At 41.3% G+C, this 21,335-nt stretch overlaps 3 protein-coding genes across 10 annotated transcripts in view; all 3 read left to right on the top strand.

Moving 5' to 3' along the window:
• PPFIBP1 (PTPRF interacting protein, binding protein 1 (liprin beta 1)) overlaps positions 1-1,728 on the top strand; it is a 141,688-nt gene extending 139,960 nt beyond the window's left edge. For all 8 annotated transcript variants that reach the window (XM_012732861.1, XM_012732869.1, XM_012732866.1 and 5 more), the window contains one exon: positions 5-1,728. In XM_012732861.1, the coding sequence (XP_012588315.1) occupies positions 5-91 (87 nt within the window). In that variant the 3' untranslated portion in view covers positions 92-1,728. The remainder of the gene's footprint in view (positions 1-4) is intronic.
• Positions 1,729-2,085: 357 nt separating this feature from the next.
• REP15 (RAB15 effector protein) lies at positions 2,086-3,069 on the top strand. The gene has a single exon (XM_004693188.2). The coding sequence runs from the start codon at positions 2,362-2,364 to the stop codon at positions 3,067-3,069; it is 708 nt and encodes a 235-aa protein (XP_004693245.1). The 5' UTR covers positions 2,086-2,361.
• Positions 3,070-13,423: 10,354 nt separating this feature from the next.
• MRPS35 (mitochondrial ribosomal protein S35) overlaps positions 13,424-21,335 on the top strand; it is a 34,938-nt gene continuing 27,026 nt past the window's right edge. The window contains exons 1-4 of the mRNA XM_012732791.1: positions 13,424-13,558; positions 16,772-16,818; positions 18,357-18,524; positions 21,056-21,116. Coding sequence (XP_012588245.1) covers positions 13,447-13,558; positions 16,772-16,818; positions 18,357-18,524; positions 21,056-21,116 — 388 coding nt within the window. The 5' untranslated portion in view covers positions 13,424-13,446. The remainder of the gene's footprint in view (positions 13,559-16,771; positions 16,819-18,356; positions 18,525-21,055; positions 21,117-21,335) is intronic.

Raw genomic sequence — 21,335 nt, 5'->3', positions numbered from 1 at the left:
CCAGCACATGCTGAAGGAGGATGACATGTTTAAAGACTTCGCTGCCCGCTCACCCAGTGCCAGCATCACTGACGAGGACTCAAACGTTTGACAGCAGTGCCTGGATGGGTGTCCTTCTCTGCTTTACTTCTCACGCGCTCATGGAACATATCCAACAAGTCAGAGTGTATATTGCTTAGTGCTCCAACTTCTGCTCGTTTGGAAGTGGAGATGGAAGGCGGAGGCCACACGCCTCTTCTGCAGTTGCCACGAGAGCTGACACTGGTGAACGAGCATCTAACTGCTCTTCTTCTATTTAATGTAAAAACCTGTGATATATTATATTTAAAGTGCTGCATTCAAGATGATTATTTTACCATAGTGTTTGCATTCACCTTCACAGGCCAGGGGTGGGGGGCCGTGAGCCATCAGCGCACAGCCCTATGGGTGCCCAAGCAGGGTGTGTGCTCACACTTGCCACGTGTCTTTGTCCAAGCCTCACCTCTGCTTGCCTCCTGCTGTCCTGTTTTTATATATTTTTCTAAATATATGTATATATCTAGTACATAGAAAAAAATGCAACTTTTATTTTGTGACTTAAGAAAGATGGTAAAATGGCCACATTTAAGAAATCTTTATAATGATTGCATTTTTCCTCTTCCAGCAGCTTCGCAAAGCCCTGGAGGTGGTCTTTGCTTCTCTAAAGCTGAATTTTAACAGTGTTGCTCATCCTGGGCAAATTAATGTCTAGAAAATACCCCTTCTTGGATGGCACAACAGAGTTGTTCAGTAGATTTTTCAGAATGCCCACATTCTTTTACCTCAGAGCAAGATACTCAAGGGGAACCTTTGAAAACTGTTAACTTGAACGCATTCAGAAACGCCCCCAAATTTGTAGGAAATACTTATGAAAAGACAAAATAAAACCCTTTACAGTATTATGCTTGGCTGAATATATCACTGCATCAGTCTCCACACAGTCTGCCTCACCACACATTTCTCAGGCTCTCCAGAATGGGATTTTGTTTTTTTTAAGCTGAATTTGGTCTCAGTCAGGGTTCAGTAACTCTGAGGCTACGAATTGGTCGTATAATGGCTGTGGGGTGATGCTCCAGCATACCTCATGTTTTTCTGTAGTGCAGGACCCAACTTTTCTTTCTAAAGAAAAAAGAAAGCCACAACAGAGACTGTTGCTGTGTTTATTTTTTTTAAAGGTATTGCAAAAAATATTCTATTTTATATTCTACATACCATCATTACTCATGGTGACCAACTGTGGCAAAGACAGGGTTTCACAAGTTGGTGGGGGCTGGGTAGGCCGACAAAGGCCCGTGGATGTGGTTATAAACGCAGTTTGTGATGGTATGCTCTTTCACGTTATCAGCAAGTCACCAAGCTCTTTTTCAAAAAACTTGAAGCAAATCAATTACTATTTTACTCATAACTAAAATGATGTGAGGAGAATAATGATCATTCACTTCCACTCATTACTTAGTAACCATATGGGCCTCCTTCTGTATTTGTGCTTTATTTTAATGTGGACTTATGTCACCATTCAAAGAACAATTTGTTATTCAAACCTGGTTAAATACCCAGAGACTGTTCTAGATGCCAAATACTGTCTTCAGAACAGTTTAAGTAATGATATGTGATAAGGTTAAAAGTTTTTTGATGCTGTATTTTATTTACAAAGTATTATACACTACTGGTATTCCATATGGAAAGGAAATAAAGTTGCCTCACACTTACTGTCTCTTAGTATCTTTTATTCAGAATAACAAGTAGGCTTTATTTCTGATACAGAGGGGAAAAACACAACCTCTTTGCATTTGACAAACTGTCATAAATGTGTTCAGGTGGAGCAGTTCATGTGGATCAACAATTAAATCAACACTGAAGGAAACAGGCACCCAAGCGGGGGAGGGGAAGACCTGGCTGCCAAGACAGATCAGCAGCAATGGAATAAGTGACCTGCCAATTTGAAGATGTTACAGAAAGAAGAGTGCCCTTCTTTAAAGATATGAATGATATTAATTTAACTAAAATTTGAAGAGCAGAAATATATCTTAGAAGAAGTTGCTGCATGAATACTGAGTGAATAGCACCAGCGAGCAGCTGTGTTGTGTGAAAGTCACTATCATACCGCAGCAGCCCCGCCGGGACCTGCGGGAACCAGCACACCCACTTGACAAACAAGCCCCAACTGTTTGCTTAGAAGCGTGAATATATGCCCAGTGGCGCCAGGTAAGCTGTAGAATTACAAAATGGTGAGCACAGGACGGAGGTGACTTTCTGCACGACGTGAACTCAGAAAAAAAAGCAGTTCTGGCAGAGGTTCCTACGTTCGTAGTTTGGGAAGGACTCTGACTGGGTGCAGAGAAAATGGGGCAAAGTACATCTCAGCCATTGGCTCCTAAGGGCAGCAAGGAGTTGGTCAACGTCTGTGAGGTGGTCAGCGGAGCTGTGGTGTATGCAGCGCAGAGGCTGACGGAGTACCTGGGAGTCCAAGACCTTCAGAGCAATCTCCACCCTGCTCTCAACACACTGAATGAGATCTTCCTCATCCACTTTGTGTCTTACTACCAAGCCAAGGGGGCTGGAGAATGCCTCACCACCACCAGGATGAGCGAGCAGCAAGCTTCACTGTTGGGGGCCGACTGGATTTGGACCTTTTGGGGAACTGATAAGCAAATAAGGCTACAGCTGGCGGTCCAGACCCTGCAGCTGGCAGTGCTTCCGCCAGTGGACTCGCAGCCCTCTGACTGCCATCCAGACTCCCAGGCACAGGAACCTTCCAAGGAGAGATGTAGGTTTGATAAGCTGGAAAGCTTCTGCCAGTCAATAGGAGAGGACTGTCTAGGCCTGTTCATCATCTTTGGTGTGCCGGGGAAGCCAACAGACATCAGAGGGGTCGTCTTGGACAGCGTCAGGCAGGATTTGGAGAGGAGCCAGCTGCGTGGAGGGGAGGCTGTGGCTCAGTTTGTCCTGGAGACTAAAGATTATGTCCCCATCCGAGAGCTGCTGGGTAACTGCCTGAGCCAGACAGACAGGCTGAGAGAGGTGGGCAAGGCTTACATCCGCATCCTCTGAATTGGGTATGTGACAAAAGACTGACTTTAAGGTGTAAAGAAAAACAGTTGATGCTGATCAGCAAGTCCCTCTACTTCCACTCTGGAAGTTGTTTTCCTCCCCTAATCCTGTCTCCCATTAAATGGAAATGATCACCTGGATCAGAATATACTAGCCTCATAATTGTGGGTGAGGGGTGGGAGGAGAGTGTTGAGTGAGGAATTACTTTAAGTAAAACCAAGAAGGTGAGGATAATAAAGTCTCCATTTAAGATTGATTTGCAAAGGAAAATATGTGTCTTTGTTCGAAAATGTGAAATGAGATTTTATTGGTGTCAAAACAGCGAGCGGGTGGGAGGTGAGACAGGAGGCCACACACACTGGTGTGGTCACACTGACAATACCAGTTCGGTTCAGAACTCACTGGCAGACCCTGCATGACCCCTTCCCCAGCCCCGCCCTTCCTCTCCACAGAGAGGACACGAGTGCGAGTCTTAACCAGTGTGACTTGCAGTCATCGCTACCACTTCTTTAGCATTTGCAGTAAGGAAAGTATATTCCTGGGTAAAAGCCACTTTGCTCCAAAGCTGGTAGGATTATCACAATACTGTAAGAGAAAAAAAAAAAAAACCATTCTAGAAGGTAGGAGCCAAAAATGATTAAAGCTGTGAGACAGAAAATGATTTAACACATGACAACCAAGGGCCTGGTCCTGCCCCCTGCCCATCCCGCACAAAAGAACAAATCCCTCCTCTGAGAAGTTTACAGCTTACTGGTGGAAGACCTGCAATACACAATATATGTACATGTGCTTTAAATACATTTTTTAAAATACAGATCAGGGATGCTATAAAAAAAATGGCTAAGGGGATAGAGTGAAGGAGGTATAAATTAGGTTGTTTTCAACAAGGGATGAAGCTCAGTGCAATACATCAGATGAGAAAGACAAATACTGGATGATTTTCACTCATGGGCTATGAAAAATGGACAAACAAAATAGAAGATACAGAAAAGAGGAGGAGATCGGAGGGGAAGGGGATGAGAGGGGTGGGTAAAACAGGTGAAAGGTCAGTTACATAGTGAGGGTAGAAACCAAGGTTTTGATGGGGGTCATATGTGGCTAGAAACATGAATTATGGAAGTGCACTCCTGAAACAAATATGCCAGTGTTACTTCAATAACTGTATTTAAAGAAAACGGGTGGTTAAGGGAGGCCTCCCTGTAAGAGGAGCAGTTGGTGAAATACCTGAGTGGAGAAAGAGGGTCAGTGCAGGTATCTGGTTATGAGTGTTCCAGGCATAGCACAAAGGCAAAGTGCCTGAAACAAAAGAGGATCTACTGTGTGTGGCATAGCAAGCGAGGTTGGCGTGAACTGAGCACTTGATGGGCAATTAGGTCAGAGAAATAGCCAGCAGAAAGACCAAGATCATCTTTGCAAGTATGCTAGATTTTATCCAGAGTGATACAGGGGATAGAAATTTTGATGTTTTATCTTTTAGCACTTCACTTGATTACTGGGTGGATGCTAGATTGTAAGGAGGTAAAAAGAAGTGGGGCAGCTTGGAAACTCAGAAATCCAGATGAGGGAAAAGGTGGCCTGGACCAAAGAGGCTGAAGACAAGGGGCGAAGAGGTCTGCTTGGTAAATAGTAGGAGGTGAAAGCATCCAAGCTTTGCTTGATTGAATGCAGGGTATGAAATGGTGCACAAATTCCAAACTTTAATAAGAAAATAAAAAAATACAAGGGAAGAAGTGTGTTTGTCTTTGACACTTTCAGGAAACAAAAAGATGAAGAAAAGCATTTTAATTCTGCCTCGGATAAGTGGCACAGGAGGCATCTCCAGAAGCTAGGCAGTGACTGCTGGAGCTCAGAATGTGCTGGGCAGGCTCTCATACACAGTTCCGTGTGCACGGCATCTGTAACTGCCTGCAGGAATGCTGTGCAGAGTACGCCATCAGGAGGGTGGTGCTCAGTCTAGGAAAGAATTTCCACTTGGAACCCAAAATGAGTTGGCCTCTTTTTATTTGCATAGAAGAACTGGGGTACATGCCAGAGGTGCAGGGTGGGGGCAAGCAGTGAGTCTCACGGGAGACAAAATGGAGAGCAGAACAGGTGAACTGAAATACACTGCTGAGGGGAGCAGTGGGGAGACAGGAGAGGTCTGCTGAGCGATGTAGGTCACCTCCCTGGCCAGGGATTGAGCTCAAGTCTTAGCAGTTATAATGCTGAAACTAAACCCCTACGCCAAACATGGAGTCAGACAACACCATTTGTTTTTTTTTTTTTGTATTGTGAGTGTATTTTTGTGTGTGCAAAAATACATAATAGAAATTAGTGTATTGTAAAATAAAATTTTGCTTGCAAATTAAGGCAAGTACAGTAAAAGCTTACATCTTTAAATGAACACTATATAAAGTACATCTAACAACTATTAAATTATTTTTATTGAAACATCTAAATGATACAACATGAAAAATGATAGCAATATGTTCAAGGCAGACTAGTCTATGGAAATATATTCATTTTGAACAGTATTCAAAACTGTGTTCAAGTTCTCCTGGATAATCATATACTTTCTTTTCTATCTCTTAATTCTAATAGAATATTATACACAATTCCTTTATAAGTTTATTTCAGTAACTTCAAATAAACAACATCTCAAGCAGGACACATATATGTAACATACATTAGCTATTATATGGTATATCTGGTTCTGTAAAAGCTTAATAAAACGTCCACAATCACACAGAAGCTTTCCCGTCTGGATCATCACATTCTGTGGTTTCTGAACTCCCAGCAGAGGAGAGAGCCCCCTCTGCTGGCTCCCTGGGAACGCAGCCTCAAGGGCCTCTCCAGGCCATCACTTCAGAAGGCCCTTTCCGAGCCACTAAACATGGGGTGGGGGGGGTGGGGGGGGAGAAGAGGGAGACATAGGAGGGGCTGTTTTCCATCTTTGAATTTCAGTTTTTAAAGTGTGCCAGACCCGGGGGATTGGCTACTGTTGATGTAAGTCAATGAAAAGACCGCTCAGGTTTAAGAGCTTCATTGTATCCTCTTATGTGATCTCTGTGTGTCCAATTGGCCTGGACGCAGGTGCCCCCACACATGTGCCCCCTCCAGGTCTCCTCCTGGCTCTCCATCCTGTTCCTACCCCAGTCTCCTTCCAGCTCTCTTCCCTGCTCAACTCCACCCCACCTTGTGGGGTGATGTCAGGAACCTGGAGCCTCCCCCTTTCCTGAGGACCACCCTGTTACAACACCAAATGTGAGAGTAAGCAAGTGTGGATTTATTGAAGCAAGAGGAAAGAACTCCTGACAGCAGGAGGGGGGCCCTGGGAGGACGCTGCTTTACTCCAGTCTTACTCCAGCCCTGTCTGTGACTGTAGGCTCAGACATTCTGTTGTCTAATGTGCCAGACTATTGATTAGGCACTAGGCAGGTGGTCAGGAATTTTCAGGGTGTTTGTTTTTCTGTTCCCTAATTATCCTGTAACCAGATCTTACTCTAAGTAGTGGCTAGCTTAGCAACATTTCAGTAAAACACTTCTATTTTCCTAGGAACTGTTTTTTTTTTCCTTCTCTTCCTATATTTTTTTTAAATCACTGTCCTGTGTCTTAGCCTCTTCTGTTCCCCAACTTCTCCTTGTCTCAGTACCTCTCAAAACTGTCTGAGTAAGCAAACTAATAACAATAAAAAATAACTAGTATGAAATGCACACACGAACACACAGACATATACAGACACATACACAATCACAATTGCACAATTCAGAAATTCTGCAATGGCCCTCAACTCTGCATCCTCGCCTTCAGGTTTGTGCTCCTGACATCCACTAAGGCAGTCTATTACCTGCCTGGGTCTTGAGCTTTGTGACCTAGGCATTGGCGCCTATAGCTGGGTTAATGGCTATCCCTCCTACCCCCACCTCCAGTTCCCAACACTGTGTGAGCCAGGTTCCTGGCCTTGTGACACCTCCTGTCCAGTTTTTCTATCCTTATCCTCCAGCAAGATCAGTGAGGCCATCACTATGCTTAGCGACCCCATTTCCAAGGACATGCAAACCAAAAACTACCTCAGGAACCTGGGAGAGGGCACCTACACCCAAGGTGAAGCTCTCCCGGCACATGCTCACAGCACTAAGGTGGCCATAAAGGTCATCCAGACATCGCAGCAGGCACCTGGCCAGGGAGGGGGTGCATGAAGGTGCTGAGCCACCACAACTTCCAGGTACTGGACAACGGAGAGCTCATCCTGGTGATGGAGTACAGGGGAGGCCGGGACTTGCAAGGATACCTGCAGGGCTGTGGGTGCCTGACTGAGCAAGGCCCAGGACAAGTTCCAGCAAGTAGAGTTTCTACTCCAAGCTACTGTCACCGCACTGGGATTGTGCACCAGGCCTAGAGCCCAAGAAACTCTTAGTAGACAGTGATCAGAACATCAAGCAGGCAGACTTCTGCTTGAGCCATGCAGTACTCAAATCCGCTTCTTACTTGCGTTGAGATATTAGATAAGCTTATTAAAATTTGTTGATTTTGATACTCCCTGTATAAAATGGAGTTAGCCACAAAGCAATGGTCTTTTCTTACATTACATCTGCTAATTTACCTAATTTATTCTGTTTTGCGGAACAACAGACCAGAGTAATACTTTTTTTGAAGATTTATTTATTTATACATACAGAACTGGGACACAGGCCAGAGAGGCAGGAGTGGTGAGAGGATTTACCAGAGACAGAGTGGGGAGCAGAACAGGCAGATCGACGAAGCACATTGCTGAGTGGAGCAGCAGGCGGGTCAGGAGAGGTCTGCCAGGCCATGTGGGTTACCTTCCTGGCAGGGGATCAAACTTGCTGCTGAGGCAGGCAGCTAGCTTTATGGTGCTGTGCTTTAACCCATAGGGCCACCAGGGAGGGCCCAGAATAATAATTATAATGTGGCATAAATCCATGTTTCCAGGTTAAGAGCCTCCCCAGGGAGTTGCAGAGTGTGCAGTTTCTAAGGTTATTTTCCACTGCTTTGCCTCTTAGAGGCCAGTCTCCACCCTCTACACCACCCCCAGCTTTCACCCTCCCCATGGGGGCCTGATGTTTCTGGAGACCCCAACTCCTCTCAAGCACTGTAGGACAACCCAACACTGCAGCTGACAGAGGGATGAAGGGACTCCAAGGTCACGCCACACGTCATCATGTGCACCTCACCTTTTCCCACTGTTCATTTTTGCTCATTTGGAGGCAAAACATAGTGCAGATACTTCCTGGGCAAAGATTAACATCTTCAACACTCAGGATTCTTTCTTTCCTTTCTGTGCTGTGGGATTATAAAACATGCTCTAGGCCCTCCCTGGTGGTGCAACTAGTTACAGCACAGCACATGAAACCATCTGCAATCACTTCAGCAGGAGGTCGAGTTAGATCCCAGCCAGGGAGCTGACCAGCGGGGCACAGCAGACCTCTCCTGTCTTTCACTGCTCCCCTCAGCAGTGTATTTCAGTAGATCTGTCTGTTCTGCTCCCCACTGTGTCTGGTGAATCCTCTGACCTCCTCGTTCCCACACATACCTCCAGCTTGTACCCCATTTCTTGTATACATAGATAAATCTTTTTAAAAAGATATAAAACATGCCCTACAGGCAGTTTCCCCATAAAGGATGCAGAGGGCTTGCAAATATTGCCAGAGAGCTGTAAGTCCCCTAAATAAAGCCCCTAAGCCTTGAGGAAAAGTGCAGTCTAGTCACACCCAGCTATATGTCTTTCTGCAAATATTCAGACTTGTCTCTAATAATTGCAAGTATATTTAAGGTTACTGAACAGATTGCCTTTTATATACCTGTGCTGCTATCTGCTATACCTCTTGAGAAAATGATACTAAACATTTGGGAATTCTTTTTTTTTTTTAAATAAGTAATGTTTTATAGCTCCTCAAGTATACATGAAGTGAACTCTTTTAACTTTAATCTCATATGGACCATTTACATCATGTAAGTTCTGGGAGAGTTATGTATCTATGTTTAAAGGTGGCAAATGACAGATGTAAAGGATTGTAAGTATGTACTCTGCAAATGCACCATCTTTCAATTAATCATGGCATTTTTACTGATGTTGTTAAAGACAAAAAAATGTTTTTAAAAGAACAACGACATACATTTAGCAGGAACATGGCAGGTTTTCCAGATGTCAGGAACATTTGAATAGCTGGCAGACCAGTTAAAGCTGTCATCAGAAGTGACCTTAGATCAAGTTAAATTTTTAAATGTTACTTAAAAAAAGAAATGAAAAAATAACAGTGTGTCATTATGCAGCTGCCTAAAATATTAAATGAAAGAATGAATACCTGTCTGGCTGCTTTTCAAACTTCAATGGTGGTGGAGAGTGATTCTGTTGTCTCAGATCTCTAAGAACATCTAAGTCTAGACCACTTCAACACCTGTGAAATACCATGTGTGGGAGCATACTTGCCCACTTCAAAGTCCTTCTCTGTCACTCGTTGCCAAACATGTGCCAGCAACAACAGAGCAGATTATCAGTGATATTTGTGATAGGCAAGAACTTCTTGCAATAAGTCATTTAGAATATGACTAAAATCTTTGTGTTTTAATAACCTTTTATTTAAAAAATAGACAATTTTTTAATGGAAAATACCAATACAGACCAACTGGGTAAAGAGTTGAGATAATTTTTGCTCTATCTGAACACTAGGTAATTAAGTGATTTAGTGTAGAATTTAGTATTTAGTATAGAATCAGCTCTATATACAGCCATTTTAAAAAAAAAATTATGGTCCACTTGAAAATGGCTTCATGCAGCATGTATGACACAGTTGTGGCTTTTAGACTGGAAAATGAACTACTTTGCAAAGACATTTCAGGTTTAAGTTGCAGTGCGGTTTGAATAAAACGATCTTGCTCATTTGGGTTGATGTGGACACGTTACATTCTAATGTCCTTTTCACACCTATGCCTGTTTGTGAGGGGGATTATTACAAATGTATCTGTGTACTTACACAGATTCAGAATAGCTACAATATATTCTACCTGTGATACAATACTGCAAATTTAATCTGCAAAATGGGCATTAGCCTTGGTCAAAGAAAGGGACACATGATGGCTCTCTGTATGTGTGTCAACCTAAAGAAATTTCTGTTCCCAGGTGCTGCTGTTTCTAAACTGCAAACACTTTCAATTTTCCCATTTTACTTCTGCATCACTAAGTCAAAGCTTTGGATTTAAATATCCAAGTGGCTACTTAAAGCCAGTCTTACTTTAATTGAAAGAAGGCACTTCACATACCATTACATATGACAATTCTGAAAGGATTATAATAAATATTTCACTTGAAAAATATAAATAACTTCCTTTCTAATGCCTGGACAATGAGGAATGATTCTTTACACTGATGTTAGACTGAAAGATTCAATTTCCTCATGCTCCTAGAAATTCTGTGGCTCCACATTTAAAACAAGCAGGAATCATTTTTAAAACTGAAACCCAGACTATACCTTAGACCAATTAAATGAGAATCTTGAGATTCATTTGTTGCATCAATAATTTTTAGATCTTCAAACATAGGTATAATAGGCATCCAATTTTGGAAATCATGTCCAAAAATTGTACATAATCATGTGCCAACTACAACCAAATGACATAGTTTGTTATTTCCTCTTATAGTCTAGAACCTAAACTATAAAACACTGTATGTTTTTAATGAGTAGGGGCCTATTTACTTTTCTTTGGGGTTTATTTATTTTCAGCTTATCCATTTTATTATTTTACTTGTATAATATGTACTGTATTTTAGAATAGTACTTCCATCTATTTGCTATTCCAGTCTCTTCACAAAGTATTTGTCACAAAATACCACTAGTGAGTTTTAAAATTATTATAATTTTTAAAGATTTATTTACTTACACATACAAGAACTTGAGTGTAGGCCGGAGATGTGGAAGGTGAGAGGTTCACCAGAAACAGAACAGGGAGCAGAACAGTCAGATCTATTGAAATATACTGTGGAGGGGAGTGGCAGGTGATACAGGAGAGGACTGCTGTGCCATGTGGGTTACCTCCCTGGCTGGCAGAGGATCAAATTCGTGCTGCAGTGACTGGCAATAGCTTGACAGTACTGTTTTTAACCCCTTGCACCACCAGGGAGGCCCAAGTTCTAAAATCTAAAAATTAGAGAATTGGAAGAAATGTGAAAACAAATTTAACTCACCCTTATTATTAAAAGTAACTTAAAATCAGATTTGTATGTTGAATGTCTCTGCTTAATAGCATTCCACAACAACCTATGAGAAGGGCTGATTTCAAAGATCACAGAGTTCATAAAACTCAAAAAAAAAAACAAAAAAAACAAAAAACAAAAAACGAGCGGCAGGGTTTCAAAGACAGTTCTCCAAAGCAGACAAACAGATGCCAACGGGAAAGTGACAAATGCCCATTATCACTGAGCCTCAGGGAAATGCAGATCAAAACCACAGTGAGATGCCACCTCACACTTGTGAGATGGCCAAGATCAAAAAGACCAGATACAACAAGTGTTGGTGATGGTGTAGAGTAAAGGACCCCTTGTACTGCTGATGGGAGTGTAGAATGGCCTAGTTCATGTGGAAAATAGTATGAGGATTCCACAAACATTAAAAATGGAAGTTGTTCTTTATACTTTGTTGGGTAAATTGTCAAAAAAAGCACTGAGAAGGATAAACTGGTCGAAGGATATAAACGCCTTGAAAGAATTGCCACTGTATTTTGACCATAACTTTAGAGTGTTAGAAAAGTTTATGGTTTGATATTTCCAATCTTGGGATTTTAATCACTACTGCCCAAACCAAATTGTTAAAAATCACAGTTTAAATCTTCAGGTGTGTGTGTTTCCCCCCTTCTTCTCAGAAGGTGTAGAGGTTATGAAATTCCTGATTACTTTCCTGATTTTGTTTTAAATTATTTTTTAAAAGTCAGTCTACAAAGCTTCAGTTTATTTTCAGTTTAAGATGGAGAAAGCTGTATCTTCTTCACGAAGTGATAAAAAAATTAGAGTTGTCTTTGAAATACTAAAGTATATAGCAATCTTATGTATTCCACACACATGGTACATTCCAAATAGATGATATACACATACATGATATCTATACATATCATACATTTCTCACGTATATGATATATAGATTTATACATATAAAGGTCTCCAGTCCTCTATCTTAAACATCTCAAAGACAACCAACTAGCCAAGCAACAAAGCAAAATGAAACAAAACTTACCTAAATATGACCTAAGCCTATTTTTAAAAAATCTTGCTTCTTTATTATCAAGGACAAAAAAGTTAATTCTTTCTTCATTGTACTGCTTCAGGTTATATTCAACTTATTGATAGAGAAATACCTAGGAGCTGTGTAGTTCAGTTTTGAACCTGGCGACTAATATGGTGCTGCTAATAAAATTATACTGCCTTCATTTGTTGATGGCAGACATAGGTGATTCTCAGTCATGTGTGCAAATTAAGATTATCCTGAGGAGTTTAACACCTGAAACATCAGCCCCAAACACTTTTAATCCTCTAAGGTAATTCTAATGTGGAATCAATATTTAGATCGCATGTCTAAACTGGACCGCAAGTCTAAGCTAAGCAGTACCTCATACATATCATACAGTATATATACTTTGTATCTATTCAATACTCTTTATTTTTTAGATGATTAGTTTGCTAAAGCTGCTGTTACAAAGTACCAAATTTAAACAAGAGAAATTTACTCATCTTTTTATAGTTTTAACTAATTTTATCAGTCTTTTAAATTCCTTTTTTTAAAAAAAGATTTATTTATTTATGCATACAAGAACTGGGGTACAGGCCAGAGGTACAGGGGGTGACAGGGCTCACCAGAGAGAGTGGGGTGCAGAACAGGCAGATCCACTGAAATACACTGTTGAGGGGAGCAGGGGAAACAGGTCTTCTGTGCCATGTGAGTCAACTCCGTGGCCGCTAGGTCTAAATCGTGCTGCAGTGGTGGCTGTGGACAGCTTCATAGTGCTGCGTTTAACCCCTTGCACCACGAGAGAGGCCCCAAATACCCTTTAAATGGGTCTTTTGGTTGCAAGGTCCTTCCATACACCTGGATGTTCGCGTACTGTCTAGGAATCGCGCTGGGGAAGGCATGCGCATACTTTATTCACTCATTTCTCATAAAGAAGTTAGGTTTTCAAAAAGTGTTTCCTCTTCGCCGCTTTTCTCCATGTGGGGGTATCTTCCCGGACTTTTCAAATCGGCTATGAATTCACATGCCCTGAGACATCCGTTTTTTCAGCCGTAGGGGCGGGGACAAGACGAAGCGCGCCTGCGTGGGCGTGGCCTCAGACCCGCGCCTGCGCAGACCCGCCCTTAAGCGTGTCCCCTCTGGTTTGCCGTCCTTGCGGCCATGGCGGCCGTCGCCCGCCCCGCGTGTCGGGGCCTGTGGCCAGGCACCAGGACTCTCCGTGCGTTTTCCACCGAGGTGTCTCCAGCCACTCGCGCTCCTAGACCCAGACTTCGTGAGTGTCAGCCGCGTGGCCTCCGGGCTTTGGGGGAGGGGAGGAGGCAGAAGGTACTCCCGTGACGGCTGTCCCACGCTTTCTTGTCGTTCCCCGCCGGGTCGCACCGCCGCGACACGAGTTGGCCCCCAGCGCGCGGGTTTCCGGGCTCCTCGCCACCGATTTCTGCTTCTCAGCCCGGTGGGTACGGCGAGCTTCCCTCCCGGTGACCTGCATTCTCAGGTGCCCTCTCTCTTTAGTACTGTCAAGGTTTGCCTCGCTCTCTACTGCCCGCTGCTCGGTAATGTTGTCGAGCCACGGTTTTCCAGAACGGTAAGAGAAGCATGCAGCTGTCAGAACAAAATGCAAGTCTGGATTCCAGGCCTAGCTATGCCACCTGTGGGATGACCTTTAGTCAGTAGCCATAAACGAGGTGACCTTCACTTAGGAGACTGTAGAAATGCCCCGTAATTGCCCTAGAAGAGCACAGTGGAAAGGACAGATTTGTGATGGAGACCTGCACTGCGTTATGTGAGGTGCTGCAATGGAAACATAACCTGAGTGACAGGGAGCAGTGAGGAGGAACTCTGACGGGGGCGGGAGCAGTACTGTCCATGACACTTCCTTATCTCTAATCTCTACAGACTGCCAGGTCCAAATCACCAGCTCTCACTTTTACCTCCGGAGTGAAATGTTCAAAAAACAAATCTGATATTGTCACTCATTTTAGAATCTACAAATGGCTTCTCAAGGAGTGAAGATAATTTTTAACCCCCTAAATGCTTCCTATTCTTAATGCTAGTTTTTAAATTTTCTGTCATCTATCCATTCATTCATTCCATAGTTACTAAAACAAAGTAGTGTTCTAAGTCCTGGGAGATAGCAAGATCATTTGTATCATTGAATTTTGTACTTTTGTGGGGAAGTCAGACTACATACAGGTAAACAACTAGATAAAATGCCAGGTAGTAGTGACTCGAAGAAAAATAAATCAAGGTGTGGGGAATAGATGGGTTGGAGTGTAGTAGCTATAGGGCAGTCAGGAAGGATCTCTTTGGGAAATGGCAAATTGGGCAGAGCTCAGAGCCCAGATAAGAACTGGGCAAGGTCATTATTGGCATAGGGAATAAGTTTGTATGATCAAGGAACAGAAGGAAAGCCAACAGGCTGGAATTAAATGAACAAAGAGGAGAGTGATAGTATGTCAGAGAGATTGATATGGTAGTGTTCTGATTTTGCAAAGGTTTGTAGGTATATATCTTGGCTTTTGTTATAGTTTGGGATCACATTGAAAAAGAAAGTGTAAGATGTGATTACACTTTTTAAAAAAAGATTTATTTATTTATGCATACAGAACTGGGGTACAGGTCAGAGGTGCAGGGGTGGTGAGAGGATTCACCAGAGACAGAGTGGGGAGCAGAACAGGCAGATCGACAAAGTACACTGCTGAGGGGAGCAGCGGATGGGTCAGGAGAGGTCTGCTGCGGCATGTGGTCACCTCTGGTGCCAGGGATCGAACTCATGCTGAAATGGCGTTAGCTTCTTAGCACTGTGCTTTAACCCGCTGCACCACCAGGGAGGGCCTGATGTGATTACACTTTTAACTGATCTCTGGCTGCTATGTGGAGCGCTAATTTTAGGGGTCTAAGAGTGGAAGCTAAGAGACCAGTTGGGAGCTTTGCAGTAGTGCCCATAAGATAATGTGACTAGGGTTGAGATAATTAGCAGCAGAAAATGTTGTATGGTTGGATTTGGGATGTATTTTGAAGGTAGAGCTAATGTCTTACTGATTTGATATGGAGCTGGAGGGAAAAGTCTCACGGGCTTGTTAGATTTTTGTCTGGAGCAGTTATCTAACTATTCATTACAGGGATTGGGGAAATTGGAAGAAGGGATCAGAAATCTTGCCAGTGATACCAGTGAAGCTTTGCCCTCAGTGGTCTCTGTTTTGTTCTTAAATTTCATCTATACTGAACTTGTTTGCTTTGATTTTCCATCTTCTTGCTCTTTCTAGAATGCTTTCTCTCATTTGCTTGTCCCAGGACTACTGCCTGCTCATCTTTAAGGTTTCAGGAACTCACTGTGCCCACTAACATAGTCCTCAGCTATACGTGCCTGTTAACATTTGGCTTGGTCATTGAAATTGCTTGTTAAAAATTCCTCTTATTTGACAGACTCTACCATCTGGGATGAGAGTTGGGATGTATTTTTCTCTTATTTGTTGCTAACTTCCTAATTTCTGGTACACACTATCACTCAATTTTGAGTGAATAAGTGAATTACTATTGAGGGATGAAAAAGAATTTGTTGGATGAAGAAATGAAGTGGGTAGGGGAATGGGGACAGAAGCCAGGCAGATGAATTGGGGTACATTCCAGGCAGAGAGAACATTACATCCAGAGAGACTCAAGGGCCTGGTGCTAGAAGCTCTGTGTGGTTGCGGGGCCTGCTGATGGAGAAGAAGCTAGAGCTGGTTCAGAGAAGAATAAGTCCTGAGTGATTGTGTGATATGCTGTGGTCACCTTAACTCCTTGCTCCTTGGTTTTCTAGGTTATAAATGACCTCTTAGTGTAATAGTAGTATTCTCTGTTATTGTGAAGAATAAGGCCAAATAAGAAAACAATGAAAGACATTTAACACAGAGTCTCGTATGCTGAAGGTGCTCAGTAAATATGGCTATTATATTTTAGTACAGCAAAACATTTATTTAGAGGTACATAGGTAATACTTTAAAGGTTATATGCTGTGATTTATGAAAAAATCACATATGATTATGATTTTGATTTTTGGTGTTATTGTAGCACTGACAATTATATACATTAGAGAAGGAAAACCTGAAAGATTTGGCAAAAAGAACAAAATAACTCCAAATACGAGCAGCTATATTTATAATTAGGACATTTTAAGGCAGTTACTGTCAAAGATGCAAAATGCTTATTTCTAAGATGTTTTAAGTCAGTCTTCAGAGACTATGAACCTTAAAATTAATTGAAAATATTTCTTTAGCTGATGAGTTCACTGTGTCATCAATCACAGTATACTTTATCTTCAAATAACTGGAATTTTCTTAACTGTTTATGCCTTCACATTTTTATTAATATTATGTTGTTAGTCTTTGAACTTACCAAAAATGGATATTACTTTATTTTTCTGTCATATGTGCCTTATGTGAACATGACCAGTGTTGACCACCTTGGTGTACAGAATTCTCTGTAACATTGTGTTGTCTTTTAGGTACAACAGAAAGAACTTCAAAGCAAGAAAGGCCCCAGAGAAGAAAGGTAAATGACTTGTATGCTCTGTGAAAACCATCTGACTAGTTTCTGAAGTTGTGAAATGATAGAGGGCATGTAGAAGCAGAGAGGTGCTGACCAACATGGCTGTTCAGGGGAGTCTATTCATGGCGCCTGCCATGATGCTGACTCTAGTCTTACTGACTTTTGTCAGTACATCACCAATGGAACATGTTTGAGAGACTGACTCATACACTTGTAGGAAACAGGCATATCAAGCAGAATATGGACTGACTTTTTTTTTTTTTAAAGATTTATTTATTTGTATATACAGAACTGGGGTACAGGCTAGAGGCTCAGGGGCGGTGAGAGGCTTCACCAGAGACAGAGCGGGGAGCAGAACAGGCAGATCAGCGAAGTACACTGCTGAGGGGAGCAGCGGGCGGGTCAGGAGAGGTCTGCCATGCCGTGTGGTCACCTCCGGGGCAGGTGGGAATCGAACTCATGTGGAAGTGGCTTTAGCTTCTCAGTGCAGTGCTTTAACCCGCTGCGCCACCATGGAGGGCCTGGACTGACTTTTGCTGATGCAGGTTGCGATGGCTAGTTTTATCCTATGGGCATTTCTATTGAAGAATCCAAACTATCAGGTCACTTGGTGAGCTTGGGTCATAACAAAGGTGTGTTAGTTAGAAAATAACGGGCAGCCTCTTATAATTGCCCAGAGCAGTCATTTTCATAGGGATTCTGCCTTGTTCCAGGACCCATAAGCATATATTGGTATTGGTGTGGATAAATGGGCCTTGTCGGATTTGACTCTTTATTTTTTTAAAGGTTTATTTTTATTTAATTATGCACACAAGAACTGGGGTCTGGGCCAGAGGTGTGGGGGTGAGAGGATTTACCAGAGATGATGGGAAGCAGAACAGGTGGGTCTACTTAAATATACTGCTGAGGGAAGACAAGAGTGAGGGGAGACAGCGGGTGAGACAGAAGAGGTTTGCTGGGCCATATGGGTCAGCTCCCTGACTAGGGCTTGAACTTGTGCTGTAGTGGCTGGCAATAGCTTGATGGCACTGAGACTTTAACCTCTGCGCCATGGGGAGGCCTGGGTTTGCCTCTTTAGATCCAGTTTTTATATGTTGGCCATCCCCTTATGTTGACTAAATTTGTTGTTAACTTTTTTTTAATATAGTAGGAGTATTGACTAGGTGGTCATGTAGCAATTCTCTGGGCCTCAGAGACGTATAATTTCTGAAGACGGTTTTATTCAATTATCTTAACTCTAACTTACTTACTAGTCTTTTTTATTTTTCTTATATTTTCCAAGTTCTCATCTCTCATGTATTTGATAGGGAACTTTTTGGCAGAGGACATGTGCTGCTAAACGTGGTCCCTTGCCTGAGGGTTTCAGGAACAGTGCAGAGATGTTTAGGCAGGTTTGGTGCTTCATTTGACAGAAGCAGCTTGGTGGGAGGTCAGATTTTATGGTAGCAATTCTGCTTATGTTTCTCTTAATTGCAGCTTTTTGCATTACAGTTAAAGAACATGTTCATATTTAAACTACAGAGTTACCTTATGTTCCTTAGGCACTACCTCCTAGGACAGAGAAAATGTCTGTTGACCAGGACTGGCCCAGCGTTTACCCTGTTGCAGCACCCTTTAAACCCTCGGCTGTACCTCTTCCTGTCCGAATGGGTTATCCAGTGAAAAGAGGGGTGCCCATGCCAAAGGAGGGAAATCTAGAACTTTTAAAGGTAAGATAAGTTTCTGGTTCTTTAGCAGGGCCTCAATAAATGCTGATCTTTCTACCACTCCTACCATTCCCACATGCCCTGTGCATCAAATTTCAGTATATAGCAGCTTATTATGTTTTAATGTACTTTTCCCCCCAGGAGTAATGGATGTTATATTTTGATTGTAAAGAAGACTCACAGAATTCTAGGCATTTAAGAATGCAATTAATTGTCTTGTGGCATCTCTTGTGGCTTTTTTCCTTCCTGTTTTATCTTGTCTATATTGTATCTTTCAAGGGGAACTAAGAACAGTAAAATAACCTTATTGGAAGCTGAGACTTGTGAGGTGAAGTTTCTGCTTTTAAAAGATATATATTTTTTAGTTTTACATATTTTTGTGCAATTTTCCATCACAGTTGCAATCCCCTTGGGTTTCCCATCACCAAATCACCCATGTGCCATCACCATAGTCCAGTGCATTTCCCTCCTCCTACTGTTTTTGATCCCATTCCCCATTCCACCCCCACAAAATGTCTCTGGTATATATATAGCTGTTTGTCGTTATCATTATTTTTTTGCCTGTTCCGTTATATTCCTGCTATGAGAGAAACCATCCGGTATTTTTTCTTTTCTTTCTGGCTTATTTCACTAAGCATGATCTTTTCCAGCTCCATCCATGTTGCTGTAAAAGACATGTGTTTCTATTTTTTGGTTGCTGAGTAATATTCCATTGTGTATATGTACCACATCTTTTTAATTCATTCATCCCATTTTTGGGCATTTGGGCTGTTTCCATGTGTTTGCAATTGTGAATAAAGCAGCAATAAACATGGGGGTGCAGGTATCTTTTTGAATCAGTGTTTTTGTGTCTTTAAAAGAGAGATTTTTAAATGTTATGTCCAGAAAGATAGATTATTATTTAATATTATTCTTAGAATCCTTAAATGTCTTTATTTCTTGAAGCAAGGCAAATCATTAAATGATCCTATTGGTAGCATCATGAAATAAATCATAAATTTAAAATTTTTTAAAAAAGATTTGTTTTTATTTATGCATACAAGAACTGGGGATAGTTGGGGGCAGAGCAGGCAGATCTACTAAAATGTACTGCTGAGGGGAGCAGCTGGTGAGATGAGAGAGGTCTGCTTTGCCATGTGGGTCAGTTCCCTGATTGGAGCTCAAACTCATGCCACAGTGACTGGTGATAGCTCAGTAGCCCCGAGACTTTAACCCTTGTGCCACTAGGAAGGCCTCAAATTATACACTTTTTGAAGACAATGTATATATGGTTAGCCTGGGGATGCATGTCTCAGATGGTTTGTATTCACTTACAATGAATCAACAATCGTGTTTTCCACTATACATGAGTCTTCTTAAATAAAGGTGATAGTAAAAAATTAGACCATAACATGGTCAGGATCTGGAAATGGGAATGTTTCAAGAGTTACAAGGAAACAAACATCAAGCAAAATATCTTTTCTTCAAATGAAAGAGGAGGCACAACTTAATGTCTTTGGAAAATGTTACTAGGTGAGGGAATGGCAGTATATTTGTAATAATTCTAATTAATGGCTGTATTGGCATTTTTGTTAACATAAAAATCCCAATATTTAACACACGGTGCCCTTTTTTAAAAATTAGCTATATGCTTGGTACATTCCTAATGCATATCAGTGGATAAGCTTATTAACTGAGTTAATATATTCAAAGTACGTAGGCCAGTGTTTATACAAATGCTATTAAGCATTATCTACTACTTTTTTATATTTATGTTTTTGACATTACATTTCACATTTCAAAAATGAAAGCAGAGAAAATGCAGACACCTACACCATGATCCAGTTTTCAGTGCTGTTTTCTCTTGATTAAAATAACCCTTTCCTGATAAGCTCTCAAGATTCTAGGCATGTTTGGAGCAACTTACTGTTTATTCAAATTTTCTTACCAAATGAGTTTCTTGAAATTAAATTTTATCTGTAAGTGCTTAACATTATTTTAACAATTTCTTGGAACTGTTATTTACTTGAATGAATCTCTGGTCTTTCCTAAATTTCTATGGAACCTGTGAAGGAGATGATATCTTAATGTAATGTCATAAATATATTACTACTTTCTTTAAATGGTTCATTTAAGATTTACTAACATCATTTATTTATCCATTCAATTAACAAGATATTCAGTGCAAAGTAAGAAATGTATCACAGTGCTTTGTATTTCAAGGAAATTAAACAATGACTTGTGTCCTTAAGTCTTTTCAGTTTTGTAAGGGAGACATTTGTACTTGGAGTTTAATAGCAGGAAGGATGCTATTAGCATAATGTTTACTTTCTCCACCAACATTGTCATCATAAGATAGTTGATACTGAATCTACATCTTAAGGAATTCATTACTTGAATTTATAACAGAAGTGACTTATAATATTATTATTAAAAAAAACTTGTCAGTTACTACTTAATACAAGTCTGTGGGTCTAGGATTTAATTTAATGAGGAATTTTTTTTTCATGTATTAAGGCATTGGTTAATTTATTCTTTAAACATTTCGATTTTAGATCCCCAATTTTCTGCATTTGACTCCAGTTGCAATTAAAAAGCACTGTGAAGCTCTTAAAGGTAAGTTGTTGTTTAATCTTATGAACTTATTGATTTGGCCATAAGCATCTCATTTGCAATAATAAAGGGGTCAGCTCAATAAGATGTAACATTTGTAAATATTATGCCCTCTAAATAGGAGCATTTCAGTACATAAAGCAAATATTCATGGAACTGAAGTAAAAAATAGATAGGAAGACAGTAATGGTAGGAGACTTTAATAACCCACTTTTAACAATG

Source organism: Condylura cristata, unplaced genomic scaffold, assembly GCF_000260355.1.
Source record: "Condylura cristata isolate star-nosed mole 26May11 unplaced genomic scaffold, ConCri1.0 scaffold00036, whole genome shotgun sequence".
Taxonomy (NCBI): domain Eukaryota; kingdom Metazoa; phylum Chordata; class Mammalia; order Eulipotyphla; family Talpidae; genus Condylura; species Condylura cristata.
The sequence above is the reverse complement of the archived record's forward strand: the minus strand, read 5'-3'. Positions and strand labels throughout refer to the sequence as shown.

Excerpts from the sequence above, each read along its gene's own strand:
- REP15 (XM_004693188.2), top strand. The coding sequence starts at position 2,362 with ATGGGGCAAAGTACATCTCAGCCATTGGCTCCTAAGGGCAGCAAGGAG.